The 18,363-nt window shown below is 38.8% G+C and overlaps 1 protein-coding gene across 1 annotated transcript; it reads right to left on the bottom strand.

The window, feature by feature from the left end:
• Positions 1-12,430: 12,430 nt before the first annotated feature.
• LOC113233532 lies at positions 12,431-14,650 on the bottom strand. The gene is made up of 3 exons (XM_026468655.1): positions 14,639-14,650; positions 14,199-14,270; positions 12,431-12,934 (listed from the first exon to the last, which is right to left on the bottom strand). The coding sequence occupies exons 1-3, from the start codon at positions 14,648-14,650 to the stop codon at positions 12,431-12,433; spliced, it is 588 nt and encodes a 195-aa protein (XP_026324440.1).
• Between the last annotated feature and the right edge of the window lie 3,713 nt (positions 14,651-18,363).

The raw sequence follows: 18,363 nt of genomic DNA, 5'->3' as shown, positions 1-18,363 counted from the left end.
CATGTAAAGACGGTCATATTTGTCACTGTCTGTGTGTTTGTTTGTACGTCAAATATTTTTCCAAGTACATCAAACACCCAATAGCGAATACAAGTAACCATGTGAAGTGCCACTACAATACTGCATTATGCAAAGTACGCACATATGTAGCCTTACGTGGACTGTTGTTTTGAATTTTGATAAAAAATAAAGATATTTAGAACTAATTTTACATATTTATTACGGAGCACATACATTACATGATAAAGTCGAACGTTGAAAGAAAAAGACGGAGTTATCATAATTTTTATATTACCTATATAACAACGTGTTGTCAAATTTAATTATATTCAAGGAAATATAACCTTATTCCGTTTAATACGTTGCTTTGCTCATTTTAATGCATCGAATCGTCGCGTCGTTTGCCTGTGTCAATTTGAGGCGACCCTTTGTATTGTACGCTATGATCTCTACTGCACCGTAAAAGATACGAGGGGATCTATAAAGCACCTTATGAATTAATAATTACTATTATTATTTAATATAATGTTCATGGTAGCAATAAATATACAATTGGTAATTTACTCATTTAATATTATTCTCAACCACTTTAATACTTCCTATTTGATCACCACAAGATAGCCTTAGTCTAGTGTGGGCCTCAACACTTTAAGGCTTAACTCACACTGGCGCAGAGTCGACGCGTCGCGACGCGTCATGCTTTTCGCCTATAGCATATTCATATCTATTTTCCCATTATTAAGGTACAAATTTGTGTTTTGCAAATATGGAATCGATGGAAGCATTTGAGTGCCGCGCGTCACTTGGGCGCCGTGAGGCGTCATGGCGTGTTCCCACTATGTCGTGACGACAGATTCCCGTGCAGTTTACAGTGTCGTGGCTTGTATATTTAAATGAAGTTGTTCACACATAGCACGACACGATTAACTGTCGTTCACGATTTTTTATCGTTACAACGACAAACCGTCGTCACAGTGGGAACAGCTAGAACGACAGTCGTCGGACGATTAATGTCATGATAAAAACTTGACGACAGATTGTCGCAGCTCCAATTGTCGTCACGTTTTAATTATTGCTGTACCCCGCGCCCTCTGCTCGCTTTGCAGTAGCGTTGGGTCGTAGCCAGAGATGGGCAAGGAGGCTGTCGTGAAACGATAAATTGTCGTCACGATCTAGTGGGAACAGTTAGTCATGACAGTCGTTCAACGATAAAAAATCGTCCATGACAGATAGTCGTGATATGGGAACAGGCTAGACACGACAGTCGTCCAACGATAATAAAACGTGACGACATAGTGGAAACGCGCCCTCAGACGCCGCAGACGTATGATTATTGAATAAAAATCTTTTTGAAACTCGAAAGCAATCTTGAGTAGGTAATAGTTTTTATTTATTGGTTATTATTATTGTTATTATGTGGCACTCCCATTATTGTTGTTGCTGTTGTTATTGTCACCACTTCCGTCATTGTTGTAATTGTTATTAATACCAACTGTACCAATCATAATAGTCATAACTGCTGTGTTTCCTGGAAAAAACAAAATCGGATTTTTGTGATTACTGTACATACAAGCATAAAAATGAAAATCCTAAAAAAATAATTGAATATCAATTCAATAAAAATTTACAATACAGTGAATAGCGACATTCCTCGCCAGGGCTTGTAGCTGTAAAGGTATCTAAATGGGTTATCACCCATTTCATAGAACAAAACTTTCATAGATTTCTCATAGATGGCGCTACGACTAAAAAGTCGTTGAAAAACCAAATACAAAGACACGACAACAAGCACATAGAAAAATTCGTGAGGACCGCTGGTTCGTTCCGGGGCTTAGTTGGTATAACGTCTGGCACGACATGCTAGAAGATGTCAGTTCGAATCCGGCCGAATCGAAGGAATTTTTTCTGAGTGTTTGATCTTTGTATTAATAATTATAACAAACTAGTGGAGTAATTTCACAAAAAATATTGAATAACAATTGAATAAAAAATTTATATTACAGTGAATAGCGACATCTCGCGCCAGGGCTGGTAGCTGTAAAGGTATCTAACTGAGTGATAAAACTTTCATAGATTTCTCATAGAAGGCGCTACGATAAAAAGTCGTTGAAAAACCAAATACATAGATACGACAACAAGCACATAGAAAAATTCGTGAGGTCCGCTGGTTCGTTCCTTGGCTTGGTTGGTATAGCGTCTGGCACGGTCTGCTAGAAGACGTCGGTTCGAATCCGGCCGGATCGAAGGAATTTTTCCTGAGTGTTCGATCTGTGTATTAATAATTATAAAAATCTTTTTTGAAACTCGAATGTAATCTTGAGTGATATCTTTCATTTACTTTTTTTTCTTGTATTTTTTGTTGTTGTTGTTGTTGTTGTTGTTGTTATTGTTGTTGTTGTTGATAATAATAATTTTATCATTTCCAGCATAGTAGACATTTTGAGTACTTTTTAGTTGTTTAATGTCGTTGAGTTTTGTAGCCTTTTGGTTTTTACTGGTACCGTGTAGGAGTTTTTTGCTCTTCGCAGTATACATAAATGTGGTGTAACAATTGGCTTGACATGTTTTTGAGAACCAACACCTAATGGCTTGCTGAATTCGGGGATCTATGCACAAAATGTCATAAACTGCTTCGCAGGCTTTCGTGCATTTTTCTATGACTCGACACATATCATTTGGATAAAAAGGGTAATAGCAGCCACAGGCGCTGCAGTCTTCTTCGCTGTTAGGATAATACTGTCCACTTATACCAGCTGCAACATTTGCACCGCCTGCGCCATTTGCACCACCTACATCTTTTGCACTACTTTTTGTAGATGTTTTGCCGTCCTCTGGACACTGAAAAGATAAAAAATAAACTTTTGCCACAACATAAGGGACCTCAATCCTAAGATTTACATAAATAACTTGTAATTTGTGTAAAATGTTGTTCAAGTTATTATATGTGTACATTAATAAATGTGGCTATAAATATAAATTTATATGGGCATTGTTCCTCGAAGGGCTAAATTGTCTGACTTCCAAGGTTGATTTTTTCTTAATTTCAGCCAAAACATTGAACGGGAAGGAAAAATAACTCAAACTAACATAAGATTCTGTTAATTGGGTAACTAGACTCTTAACAGTTAATTACAATGTTGACGAATAAGAAAAAAAAATAAGCCTTCGATGGCGTGGAGAGCTGCGTGATAGGTGAGCTCGTAAAACATAATGAAGGGAAGCCGTGCTACCACCAACTTATATCCAGAACGCCTCTCACTCGAGACTGGTGTAGTTCCCAAGTCGTGGAAGCTTGCAAACGCGCAACCTGTGCCAAAAAAGGAAGCAGAGCTGACCCTGTCAACTGTGGGCCTATCTCAGTCACTTACTAAGCAAGACTATAGAACGTGTACTCAACAACCGTCTCCTCTCGTACCTTGAAGACAACGACCTCCTCAGTGATCACCAGTACGGATTCCGACGAGGGCGATCTACAGGGGATCTTCTTGTGTATGCCAGTCACATATGGAGCGAGGCTATAGAAAAGCAAGGCGAACTAAGGTGTCTTTGGTCATTTCTAAAGCCTTTGACAGGGTCTGTAACGCAAGCCTTTTAAGTAAGCTTCCCTGTTTTGGGCTTCCCACAAACTTTTGCAATTGGATCACGGATTTATTGAGAGAACGTTCCATTCAAGTGGTCTTAGAAGGCTATTCTTCCGAATAGAATAGTTCCTCAAAGTTTCGTACTGTCTGCAGCACTCTTTCTGCTGCATATCAATGATATGCTAATTGCAGGTACCTATGCGTATGCTGGTGACAGCACAGCACAGTAGATAGGTACTTGACCAATGCAAGGGTCAGTGAAGAAGAAATCCAGTCTTGTCGACAGTCTAGGGTTAGCCGTTTGGATTTGACACTCAGGCAGTCGCCGATTGGGGCAATGCCAATCTTGTCAAATTTAACCCTACCAAAATGCAGGCGTATCTATCCTCCACAAAACGGAGTTCATTTGAGCTAACTCCGACTTTTCGTGATATATTCTTACCGATAACCGACCATTTCCAGCTACTTGGAATGGACCTATCGTCCAATCTAATCTGAACTTCGGCAGATACATTAAATCCATGGCCAAAAATGCAGACAGGAAGATTGGCATCCTTTCCAGGCTGAGGGCTACTTCATACTGGGACAAGCACCATATTCTTCTAAGTTAGTTTTGGTTATAGTGACCCGCTCTACCTATCCTTAGAGCATATGAGAAGGACACTATAACCTGTGCGCGCACAGGAACCTTATAAGTTCAGGTTCTGACCCCAGATCAGCCAGTGTACAGGGTTCTCGCAGACCTCTGTCGATGGACTTCATCCGGTTCTTCGAGACGCTAGTGCTTCGGATGAGCCGCCCCGGGTACACGTTCAGTACCCTCCCTATTTTCCAGATAGATACCGGAGCTGTAGGCATGCTCACTTTCCGACTTTGAGTCCCTACCAAATCTTCACGTTGGTGGCGGAGCTGTAAGACACGCTCACTTCCCGACGCCGAAAAACGACGTCTCTCCAGTTCCCAATAACCTAAGCGGCTGGAGGGACCGGAGGATATCTAGCTTATCCTCTACAAGCTCTCCGGGCTAGTGCCGGAGATGCCAGTCGCAGTGTCCTGCGACAATGTCCGGACATTGCTTCTAAATTAAAGGGCAACTCACGTGCCCCGCGCGTCTCCTCGTATATAGGCCCTCAACTAGACCGCTACTAAGATACGCTAGCTGCTTATGAGACAGTCGCCCCGATAAATAAACATGTCCGTCTCTGCAGCTAACCACAAACCCCAGCGAGTCCAATTCCGCCAGAGACGCCCGCAAAGGCGTGTCACTGGCGGAGGGCTTGACCTGGACGCCCGCTGTCCTGGTCTTGCCGTCGAGTCCGTACTCTCTCCGGAAAACCCTATCTCTCGGGTCAGTAGATAGGGACATTCACACCGGGACAGTTACTTCAGCTGTATCAAGCACAAGTCCGGTCGTATGTGGAGTACTGCTGCCACCTTTGGGATGGCTCTGCTACATACCAACTGGCCACCTTGGATTCAATAGGCAGGCGTGCCAAGAGGCTTATGGGTGACTCGAAACTAATAGAGGCGAAATTAGTAGCGGCAGGGCTGTGATGGACGAATAATACGAACGAATTGCGAAGATTCTAAAATGCTTCACTTCTGATGTGTAGCGTAATTAGTAACTACCACCGAATTTCCGCGTAAGTCTGGGACACAGCAATTTCAGTATTGTGATAAAACTATTGTCTAGTTTAATGTGAAATTTTAAATTATAGGTACTCTCATCTAATTTATTATATGTGAATTAAGTTCTAATATTGATATACGGTTTCAATTTTGAAAAAAATTTGTTCGGATTCTTTCCATTAGGTCCGAAAGGTTTATAGGAAGATTTTGTGCTCGTCAGTTAGCTTTCGACCCACATTATACACTCTTTTTTTTGTATATTTTTGTATTAATAAACAATAAAAGTTTAGTGCATGGATGCAGAAAATTACGGCTTTGGAGAAATGCCAATATAATAATATTAATTTACATTTATGAGCTAGAATTTCTAAAAGACTTTACTCAAGACCACTTGAGAAATTGGCCTTTCAATTTTTTGTTTTTCCCTTCTAAAATGCTCTGATGTAACTGTATAACTAAGGTAAATGTCCCTGTGGTTGACGCTTTTAGACGAAAAGTCACGTGTTTTGCCAAAAAGCACTTAATTATCAGTCATACTGACCATCTAGGAATGTAAACATATTAAATGGTTTGTCATTTATCTTCTAGAAACTATAAAATTTTAAATAATCATAACATTATTAAAATTTTCCAGTATTCCGCAACCTTTAGAATTGTACCAGTGTGTGACAGACAAAATATCTGATGTCACAATAGTTGACTAAGGCAAAGTAAGATCAGAGTATTAATATTTGAAAGGACGTTATGTTAAGATATCATAGTCATTTGATTGGATTGACTACTTTATAACAATAAACTAATAAAAGAACAAAAAACAAAATCAAGCGAGATGCGTTTATTAAAATTAATAAGCAAGTACAATAATATAACGTTTACAAAAAAACCTCTAAAAAATAAAACTTAAATGTCACACGATCGTTAAATATATAGTTTAAAATAACATTAACCTTCCAGTGGCCGCACCCTTGCGTCGAACATAAGCGGTCGCATGCGGTCTGTGAGACCGCAATTTTACGCGTTCAGTTTGAGAAGACAAATGAATATTTTCATGACGTTGTGTAGCACAAATGATAAAACATTCTTTTATCTATATAAATGAAAATAAAATAAAAACATTCTTTTCTTATTATCTTTTCAAATTTGTGCTTATTAGTTGAACAGTCTATAAAAATTCAAAATTTTAGTCATATGACACAAACAACGTTAAAAATCAACAAAATAACAATACAAGATGAAATTTTCTATCTTAATTGTTCATAAGCACACTATAGTAGATTATTGTCGAGACCAATCAATATTGTCATCAATTGCACAATATTTGTAAGGAACTCTAAAATCACAATTATTATTGAATGTTTTTTTATGATGTTCTACGTACTATATCAATTCTTATAAAATAAAAAAGGGAAACAAAATAAAAAAAAAATCTAACATTTTTTAGGAGCAGGTAGTACGATAACCTACTCATTATCAGTAGCAATGGTTTGACATCATCAAATCTTCATCTTCTGTTTCCGCCTCATCTGTAAGCCGTTCTGATTGTTCGTAACTCATGTTGTGTCTACAACAAATTAATAGTGAAATAATAAAGAATTTAATATATATTACATAAAATAATGTCATTTTGTAAGTAATATAGTACAAATAACATGAAATACTCATCCAGGTTTCAATTTCATTACTTGAATTTTTCTGGAATACGACCGGAAATCTGAGACACAATCTGAAACACAAATAAAGACACATGTGCGCTTGCGACGAATGTCACAGGGCTACTAAGGGGAAGTACCTCGCCCCCTCGAGGATATCACGGTCGCGCAACCGTTTATTGTTTATAGTTTTTGTAAAACGTCTAAAATAAGGTCGCCGCGGTCTTAAGACGCGATAAGAATCCCACTAGACACTTCATCAGTCGCCTTCAATACATCGTCTTCCAAATAGTATAACACCCGTGGTGGCATTTTCTGATTGCGCAATATCTGTAACCAATAGTTGACACTAGTTACATCCTAGTGTTTGACAATTCAATAAACGACTGTCAAGCATTGGGTCCCCATAGTGGAACAGTCTTTGACATCCATGTCAAACCCTACTCGAAACTACCTATAGAAACTTGCCACTAACAGAGTAATCCAAACCTATGTTCTCTGTTTTTACTAAATAGTCGAAATTAAGTCTTAAAAAATATTCATTTGTACGAGTGCCTGACGGGGTTGTCAACTACTACTAAACGTTGAAATTTTGCACCTGTGTTTGACATGCCTCTAAAACAAAATGTGAACGATATACATTGTCTGTACAGTTATCTAGTAGTTTTAATAAACACTTACCAATAATTAATCAAAATTCCGACCAATAAATGCACTGAAACTACTTAAAGTCTTAACGATTTTTGTGAGAACACCAACACACATTCAATTCGGATCACTTGTCCGCCAAAACAGTCGTTACATTGGAAAAATATTGAGTGAATCGGTGAAAGCTTCTAAACAGAATTCACATGTATTCTGTTGTGATCAATATTTGTTTCCTCATGTTTTCAAAAAATAAAATTATGCAGAAGTGTCATACATGAATGGGACAGTGCCAAAGACTGGTTTTAGAACATTTACCTTATGTTACTTACGTCCGGCTGCAGCGATTTTGCTTTAAGTTGCTTTGTATGCTGTGTTTGCTTCAAGTGCTGTGCAAAAAGATATTCAAATTGTTTAGGCAACCTTTCCATTTTTCCTCTCGAGTCTCAATTCCTGATTTAGAACTATATATTTGATGATTATTTTTTATTTAATTACTTATTTTTTAGTAAACCTTCCCTAGCAGCCATTAAATAGAGACGTTTAATAGACGCCCTGGGTGTTCATACTATGCTACATGTTTTCTTTATGATACCAAATGATGGGATGAATAAGTGGTGTTATGCGACACGTCTGTCCATAACAGTTGCAGTGCCACTGCGCCCGTCACCCTGAGGCATAAATTGACAAGTCTCATGTGCCTGTAATTTCACCAGCACCCTTACCCTTCAAAGCCGGAATGCAGTAATGCTCAAATTACTGTTTGGCGATAGAAACAGGTAAGATGGCAGTATTTCCATTGTTGATGGATCTTTCCTAAGTTGCTTTACTGCTCCATGATCTTACTTATATTCGAGAATTTTGTGAATGTTCTATTTAGCATAATCGCAGCTTTCAAGAACTGTGGATCAACCTAAACTTGACAATTTTTTCTATAGAAAAGATTCCAATAATATCATTGGTTAAATAATTACATGACAACATCGGGATGGTCTACGATTGGTCAACTTTGAGCAGCAGACATTTTCAGTTCTTTTTTTAAGCCATCTCTCTGATGAATTAGATGCTTTTGAGATAGGCCACTGTTCTAGAAATCTATCGATATGTCTATGCAATAAAATGACTACAGAATCCTAATAACCACTCATAAAATTGGAATACTTGACATGGATGCTTTATTGGCTTACCGTTGTCGTTATAATAGAACTTAATAAAATGAAATGAATACAATTACAACCCATCTTTATTAAACGCCGAGTTATAATTAGGAATACAATTGTAATAGTTAAATGTGCAAAATTAATACACGAAACATAATTACGTTATTATAATTGCCTTATTAGAACTAACAAGCTATACATGGGTATAATTCTATGTATTATATAGATAATACAAAGAATTAGTCCATTCTCCTCTTACTGCGACTAACAAGGCTTGTGTTAATACTAATAAATGTGAGGCGAAAATGTTATTTTGCAAACTAGATTTTTTTACATTAATCGAAAGTCTCTATTTAGTCTGAGAAAGGGTTTCATTTTATACATTGCCCACCTAGTCGTTGATTTTATAGTTTTTTTATGATACCAAGTTTAGTAGCAGTAGAGCTCCTTGTAAAAGAGTCGTCCAGGGAAGTACAGCCACTTACCTATTTGTGCTGCCAAGCTGTAATGTGTGCATTATTTCATTCCGGTTTTGAAGGTCAAGGGTGCTGGTGATATTACAAGCAAATGGGTTTTGTCAACTTATGTCTCAAAGTGACAGGTGCAGCGGCAAAGCCCTTCAGATCTTTGTGATTTAAAACTCTGAGTGGCACTGCAATTTTTATGGACAGGCGTGTCGCTTACCACCAGACATACGACTTGTTAGTCCCGTCACTTGGTATCATAAAAAAAGTACGCCTAACAAAATTTCAGATGAAGAGGACCTATGATTTTCTTACTACCGTTTTTCAATCTCCACAGATCATGCGTACCGAGTTTCTCTCGACTGTGTTGCTATGTCCATGTAACCAAAAACACTTGACTGTTGTTTTAGTAGGTTTTTTAATAAGTATATTTTATTGAAGTGCCTTAAGAGTCTATACAACCTCAAATAAATAAATAATAAATAAATAACGCACACACTCAACATAGCCCCGCACTAGGGAAACCCTGTGTCGCGGGTGCCATGGACACATACTTAGACAACCACAAATTACACCCAAACTCACGAGAGAAATAACTGTAGGCCATACAACTATTTCTCTCGGCCCGGGAATCGAACCTGGGACCTCTGCGTGGCAGTCCGGCATGGTAACCGTTCGGCCACAGAGGCAGTTAAAAATGGTTTTCGTTCATTCCGCATTACAGTGAAATTGTTAAATCAGTCCCTTTGAAAAAAATATATGTATAGTAACATTGAGGATAATTACATACACTAATTACTATACGATGTGAAAACGCTATTCCTAAAACTTTCACTTTAGACAAAAAACACAAACTTACCCCGAAAATTTACAAGACAACCGCTGTATTCAATAGGTACTTTTCATATGATGATTTTTTATACCAACTGAACTAAATAGAACCGTTTCAGAACTATATACTATTTGTTTGTAGAAAAATAAATTATGAAATAATGCCATGATCCCTGCCGCCCGACCCAAGCAAAATGAACCGTATTAGTACCATAGTAGTGTCGACTCTGAACCTCAAACAAAAATGCCGAAATATTGAGATTTAATATCTAGGCCCGAAATGAAAGTCCTCATTATCAACTCATTTATACGTCCTACAGCTGGGCACAGGTGTCCTTTTACAGGTGTCACACCGGCCCAATGCGGGTTGGGGACCTCACATGTTTTCCCAGGGTTTTGAAATCAACAAATCAACTTATTATTGAATATCGTCAGGAAAATCTTTTTAAAAATATCCCGTGTGCAGCGCGACATAACTGTCACATGAACTGTCACTCCTCCCGCACCGCGCAGCTACCCCAGGAACCGACTCGGTTAAGCGGTAGGGTTTGATCGTTTCACCTCTCCACCAGTCGTTTGAGGTGTGGGCAGCCGCGTGTAGACAGACTCCCCACGTACGCATTTCAGTTTACATACAAATTTTCTTATTGTGTTATTTTATCTCATTATTGTGTTTGTGAAATACCGAGCAATAAATTATCCATTAAAGTTTTCTTCAAATCCAAACTGCATTTTTGAAAACAATATTTAAAAAGTAATTACAATATTTGAAAATGGAACTCTTTGGCTGTAGAACACAGTTTGTTTCATCTGACTGTCACTTGTTTTTACATTGTGGCGTCATTTTAGAAATTATTGCCTACATCACCATGGATTTAACTCGTGAAAATTTTCGTAGTATGATTTTCTACGACTTATATTATATAGTGTAATTTAACAGCTCAACGGAGCTTCGCTCGGCTTCAAACTGCTTTTGGCGATGAAGCACCATGCAAGACGACTATTTATAGCTGGTTTGCAGAATTCAAACGCAGTTGTGTGAATCTCAGTGACGAATGTCGTGATGATCGCCCGTCCACTGCTGTGAACAACAAAAACATCGATGCTGTGCGCTGTATGTTCTAAACAGACACGCATGTGACATACCACGAGATTCGGGCATCTTTAGGCATAGGCATGAGTCGAATACAATCAATACTACACAAACATTTGGGTGTGAAAAAGCTGTGCTCTCGGTAGATTCCACACAATTTGACTGAGGCTCAAAAAACGGATCGCGTCACTTGGTGCAACACCATGCTTACCAGATTCACCGAAGGGGCGTCAAATTTGGTGTGGAACATAATAACAGGTGACGAAACATGGATTTATAGTAACGATCCCAAAACAAGGCAGCAATCCCGCGTATGGGTCTTTCAAGTTGAGCCGAAACCAAACAAAGTGGCGCCTGTGCAAAGTGCCTCTAAGCGGATGTTTGCTTCTTTTTTTAATAAAACTGGACACGTGGCTACTGTTGCTTAGGAGAATCGTTGTATCGTGAATAGTGATTGGTACACGACCATTTGTTTGCCGGTGTAACCGTAAACGCCGTATCATTTTGTACCACGAAAATGCCAGTTCTCACACCGCCACACAGATAAATGAATTTTTGGACGTGAACAACGTTGACCTTATGAGCCATCCCGCGTAAAGTCCCGACCTAGCACCTTGTAACTTTTATTTATTTCCAAAAATTAAGAACCAGTTACGCGGTCAACGATTTTCATCACCTGAAGAGGCAGTCGAAGAGTATGAAAAATAGAGATTGTCACGAAGGAGTGGCATAAATGTTTTCAAAATTGGTTTATATCGTATGAAAAAGTGCATTAACGGTAACGGAGAATATTTTGAGAAACAATAAATGCAACAAAGCATTTTTTCTTATTCATTCCGGAAACTTATAGTGCGCCGCACGTATTTATATACATATAGTAAAAGTTCGGAAGATATTGTAACACTGTATAAAAGTAGTAAAATAAAATGTGTTTGTTTTATTAGAATAAAGTCCTTCGGTCGACTAGAAGGTCCGGAGCACTCCATTCTTATGTCGTTGATATTCCACCTAGTAACACTAAGCGCTTTGCTTCCTCCTTTCTGATGCGAAAGGCAAAGGAATGGAATGCTCTAATCAGTATTTCCCGAAAAGTACAATTTGGGGCCATTCAAGCCTAGAGTGAATAGGCACTTTTTAGGCAAACGCGTCCCATCGTCGGCCACATCGTCGCTTAACGTCAGGTAAGATTGAGGCCAAACGTGTGTCTTAATAGACACACGTTTACGATATTTAAAAAAAGCAGTTTCAAGTCGAATAAAGAAATATACGTTTTATTGTAAAAATGTTTTTGTTTCGTGGGATTATTATTTATTACTGTATAACTAAAACCATTTAGCGTTATATACAGGAATCACTCAGTAAATGTAATCTCGAAGAATCACCCACAAACAAATAGTAAGCACACCCCACCACCACCGCCACCACCACCCCAACCATTGTTATTGTTGTTATTATTATTATTGTTATTACCACCCCAACCATTGTTGTTGTTGTTGTTGTTGTTATTGTTATTGGAGCCGCCGCCACCGCCACCGCATCCAAAGAAACATCCGAGCAAACCGAACGTAAGTTTTTTAGGGTTTGCGGAGTTGGCCTTAGTTGTATACATAAATGTGGCGTAACAATTTGTTTGACACGTTCTAGAGAACCAACACTTAACAGCTTGCTGAATGCGGGGATCTATGCACAAGATATCGTAAACTGCTTCGCAGGCTTTCGTGCACCTTTCTACGACTCGACATATATCATTGGGATAATAAGGGTAGTAGCAGCCACAAGCGGCGCAGTCTTCTTCGCTGTTAGGATAATACACTCTATTTGAACCAGCTGCACCAATTGCACCACCTGCACTTTTTGGAGACATTTTGTCGTCGTCTGGACACTGAAAAATTGTTAATAATTAAGTCCTATAATAGCATATGTATGTTCAAGTTCAAATAATTGTACTAGCGGTGGTAGCTCAATGGGACAACGGTTGTTTCTCAAATGAGAGGTCGGCGGTTGGAGTCTTGTAAACGTTTGTGAAAGTTTGTAGCAATGTGTCTCGCTAAAGATGTGGACAACACTGTGATGAAACCTGCACGTCGAAAAGGTTCACAGCTCCTAGGAAACTTGTGAAATAATTAACCCGCTTTGGACCAAAGCGTGCTGGTTTATTATCTAAACTCCTCGTTACTTGCATTTTCCAATAAGCGCCTAGTTGCGGGTGCGATTCCTATTTATTTAAGCAATATACTCAATAGCCGCGTACTGACGGAATAGTCTCCTAAGGCTGCCGACCGAGGAAAAGCCGACCGAACATTTGCCTCTCGAGTACTTGCTCTAGTTTTGTTAAAAACTCGAGTCCGGGAGTCTAAATGTTTGGACTCGACTTCAGTTCACATAACTCAACTCATAAAGACAGAGACTCCACTGCTCGATGTACCATGAGCCTATTGAGTTTCCGAATAGACTCGAATTCGACGTTAATGCTCGAGTCTATTTATGCAACGAGTCAAGCTCCAGTTTGGTAAGTACCTACTGAGCGGTGTAGTAATAAATAATTAAGTATTGATATCTTCTTTTTTTTAATCACCATTTTGAGTGTTTTGTTTTTTATTTAACTTGTGGTCAATAGGTAGCGTCTCAGTAAGATGGAACCCTGCTTGTCGTATTCGAAACATTGCAAAAATTAGATATAAAATAAATTATTTCCAAATACTAAAAATACTGCAATAAGTGAATTCACAAAATAAATCTAGTAAAATATGGTTAAATCGCAAACATTTAGTTTTTTTATACTTTGCACAAGTTTATGCGAAATATACGTTCAGATTTTTCGAGCCTAAAAACTTTTTGCTTAATCTTGATGTAAAAAATCCATAGGGCGATAATGCAATAAAAGGCCAAATTTAGGACATTACGGTCTTTTTGCCTGCATGTCATGGCAATGTTTACGAGCAAGTATGATGAAAAGGTTTTTGATATTTCTTATATTTATTTATGGAATAATCATCTGGATGCACTTATTTATTACACTTTCGTTTCCACATTTATAAGTAAAATTTTATTAATTTATAAGTAAAGTTAAAAATACAGGCATAATAAATAGGGATAAAAAAAATTAAACCTCTGATTTTTTCTGGTTACAAAATAGTCTGACTTACGTCCAAATCCTGCGTTTTTACTCTAAGTTGATTCATATCTTGCGAGTCGAGGAGGTCTGTTAGCTCCGAGAACTGAAAAAAAAGTTGTTTAATTTTTCTGATTTCTGAATTCGAATATAACTAATTATATAAATATTTAAATATTACTTATATAACTCAACGATTCATAAGAACATACCGATATCGAGTATGCCGCCAGGCGGTAATGTGAGCATTACTGCGGTCCTATTGTGGAGGGTAATGAGGGTGCTGTTCAAATGGCAGGCACATGGGACTTGTCAACTTATGTGTCGGGGTGACGGGCGTAGTGACAATGCACCTCAGATCTTTTAGATTAAAGCTTTGACTGGCACTGGAATTGCTATGGACAGGCGTGTTCCTAGACCAGGCGCACGACTCGTTCGTCCCGTTACTTCGTATTATAAAAAAGACAAACTTACCGATGCCGTCATAACAATTGTAATAGTACTCATCAAAAAGTAATTGAAACCATATAAACCCATTTTTATTAAAAACATTATAAAAACTAAACTCAAATTAAGCTAAATCCAAATTAATTAAACGTGTAAAGTTATTTAACACGCTTGTACTGCAAATCTGGAAAACTAAATTAAACAAGGATATAACCTGATAGATTATTGCCTCATTAAAAATAACAAGACTGAGATTGTTTAACACGAAATAAAACATAAATACTTTTAAAATACTGTATTATGGCCAAAGAAAAATTTACATTAGGTAAGTAGGTACTTGAAATTATAGTGAAATTATTTTATTATAGTGGCCGCCATAGCCGAGCCTCCCTGCCCCGCGCTTCCTTATCCCCGTTGTATGGCGGCTTGGACATACTCCGGGCCTTGAAGACCCCCGTGTGGTACAGCTTGCAAGGGGCAGATCCTGTTCAGTGCCCGCCTAATTGTTCCTCTGGACATGGCTATGTCAGCTACTCGAGTGATGCCAAAGGTACAGCTTGCTGACCCGACCCATTCGCCAGTGTAACGGTTGTAGGCTCTCGTTCTTGATGAGGACCAGCTCGTTAAGCTGTAAGTCCCGGTGTCTTTCTCGCCATTTATAGCGCTGTTGGAGCTCGGATACAATCTATTGTCCACTGCGTCCAGAAATGTTGACGTATTTGCTTGAGTCTTCTGTAGCGGTCCAGCCGGTTGGGGTAGGCCTCGTGCAGTGGTGAGGCTGACAGCAACGTCAAAGGCCTGCCAACCAGAAAGTGCCCTAGCGTGAGCGAGGAACAGTCATTGGGACAGGGGTGTTGCCAACGACAAACCGGCGCGAGCCGAAGCTAGCCGATGACGGCGGGGTAGAGCCACGGGGGGCGCGTGCGGCGCACTAATGGGAGAGATCGAATTGCGAGCTTCACTCGAACGAACGTTATTTTCTTCCCAAACTTTGTATATTTTCAACTTGCCAATTACACATGATTAAGTGCATAATTTGTGTCTTCGAGCAGGATCGTAAATATTCCTTGTACCAGTGAAGATGGTTAACATACGTAGCACTATAAGACGAGAACAGGAAAAGAAAGTAGAAGAAAAGGAGCTTCTAAATCAGCAACCACAAACGTCTATAAAAGATGAAGAACAAAAGAAAGAGCTAGGCAAGACTATACATTTAAATGTGGGTAGTGTTAAAAAATTACAATAAAGAAAAAACGAAGAACCACAACCTCATTCTTCACGCAACACTGCCTATTCGGAAACAAAAATGTCCTTTTCATCAAAGTCGTCTTCATCTTCTATAGTAGCACGGCGGAAGAAGCTGGAGCTAGAAGCAGCTGAAGCAAGAGCTCGCATTCAAATGGACTTGATAGACAAAAGGCTACAGACGGATCTTGCCGAACTGTAAGGTTACAGTCCACCTACAGAACTGGATCAAGAATCCATCAAAAGTGATATTGCAAGGTGGGTCGAGCACAGCCAACAGGTACTGGCATCACAGCATGCCTCCGAGACTGTAAGCAGACAGGGCCCGCTGTGTCCACCGGCATTAGTAGCAGCCGGAACCGAGGTGCCAGTCCAGCAATTAGCCAGCGCACTGAAAGAATTAGCTACCGCCTCTGTATACACAACAATAGTCAAAATGCGGCGTTGTTAAGCCGCATCAGCACGCCGAGGGAACGGCCTTTATTCTTCGGTGAGCCAATGTAATGGCTACAATTAAAACAGGCTTTTGAAGAATCAACAAGGGCGTGTAGTTTCAGTGATAACGAAAATATGTGGCGATTAAGAAAATGACTCTGTGGACCCGCCAGAGAATCCGTCAACGCTCTTCTCATGAGTGGAACGTCACCACAAATTCTGATGTCAAACACTAGAGTTACAATATGGCAACCCGGAATTAATAGTTTCTAGAATGCTAACGGAAATAAAAAAACTACACGCTCTGCCACCGGATTACCACAAAGAAATTGTGCCGTTTGCTGTTAAAATAAAAAACTACGTTACAGCTGTTCGTGTCCTGAGTCGTGAAGAATACTTACAAGAAGTCAATACTGTCGCCATCATGTTGTCTAAGTTACCCACTGTGTTGCTATCCAAATGGACAAATTACAGTTACGTACTAATAAAATACGCCACTAAACCTAAACTGGAAATTCTCGCCGAATTTCTTCAGGAAGAAGCTGTAAAAGTGTCAACATGCAGTGCGTCTCTTATCCAAGTAAAGTACGACCAGACTATAAACGTAGAAACTATGAGAACAGTGACTATAAACCACAAACTGTATTAGTGCAACGTGGACAGAATAACGAAAAATGTCGCTATTGTCATGTAGGAAAACATAATTTAACACAGTGCAAAAAGTTTAAAAAATCACTACGTAAGGACCGTTGGCAACAACGACAAGTGTTGTTTTGTCTTCGGTCTAGGACTATTGAGAGAAAAACGCCTGCATTGGAGCATAGCAAAATAATTGATTATTTTTTTTTTTAAATTGCGCATAAAATTTATGCGCTGCTTATAAAATAAATCTTCATGTGTGTGTGTGTTTAGTGTATGTGATAAATTGGTGCAAGTCACACGCTTGTTCTATTGGAGCGGAGTAAGCAAAAATTCGGTCCAATCTTAGTCCAAGTTGATCAACCAATCATATAGCAATTTTTTGACAGAGTATATAGGAATGTGTTTGTTAATTTTATAAATAGCTACCAAGAATGCTAAAGTTCGTGGATGGGATGAGAGTATACATGCGATTTTTAGTACCTATTAATGTTTCTAGTATAAATTCACTCTTGTTGAAGGTGACATTATTTAATTTATCTAGGTGGCAAAGAGTGGAGGCTGGGGTGGCCTAAGTGGTGAAGATGGCAAAGATGGTGGTGATGGAAAAAGTATACAAAAATTGACAGTCCGTAAAGAAATGGCTCAAGTTTGACAGCGTTTAGTGGCATGGCAAAAATATCCAGCTACCATTACATCTCCTTTTCATGATAGATTTAATATTCATACGTTATGTTCCAATGAATATTTTACCTGTATTTAGTAGCAATACTAACCGCTAACGGTGAAAGAAAATATCGTGATAAAACCTGCAAGCCGAAGGTTTCCAAACCTTGGATAACTTGTAAAGTATCCAACACGCATTGGGCCATGGCGAACCATCTTGACAGTGGATCGTCTAATGGTAGGAAGGGCCCCCGCAAGTTGCTCGTATTGAGAGTAAAATTTTTGAATTCATTTATGTGGCCCTGGAGGCGGCGGAGGGGATTGGATTGTAAGCATTGGAAAAATATTTAAAAAATATACGAAAATTACAATGTTACATTTGTTAGCGTTTAGTAGCAATACCTCCCGCTAACGGTGAAAGAAAATATCGTGATCAAACATGCAAGTTGAAGGTTTACAATTATTGGATGTGAAGTACCCAATCTAAATTGGGCCAGCGTAGCGCCTTTTAAGAGGCAATCCATCCTAGTAGTGTGTTGTATAATGGTTTTGAAGACGTTTCTGTAAATTGCTCGTGTTAGAGTAACTACTGTGTAATCAATACGGAAATTTAGAATATAAATTGGAACGATCTATTACAACAAAAACAAATGCTGATGAGGAAAGTGTCAACCTTCTACATAGTTTAATATTCTATTATAAAAAAACATATCCCCATTAATGTTATTAAGACTACTCAGTATCCACAATGGTTCACGCCAACCCTT

This window comes from Hyposmocoma kahamanoa, unplaced genomic scaffold (assembly GCF_003589595.1).
Source record: "Hyposmocoma kahamanoa isolate Upper Pololo Valley unplaced genomic scaffold, ASM358959v1 79, whole genome shotgun sequence".
NCBI classification, from domain to species: Eukaryota; Metazoa; Arthropoda; class Insecta; order Lepidoptera; family Cosmopterigidae; genus Hyposmocoma; species Hyposmocoma kahamanoa.
This window is presented reverse-complemented; position numbering and strand designations above follow the sequence as displayed.

Bases quoted from the DNA above. Each gene is read 5' to 3' on its own strand.
- LOC113233532 (XM_026468655.1), bottom strand. The intron at 12,935-14,198 runs GTAAGTCAGACT...ACAATTTTTCAG, and splicing joins TAAAAACGCAGGATTTGGAC to TGTCCAGACGACGACAAAAT.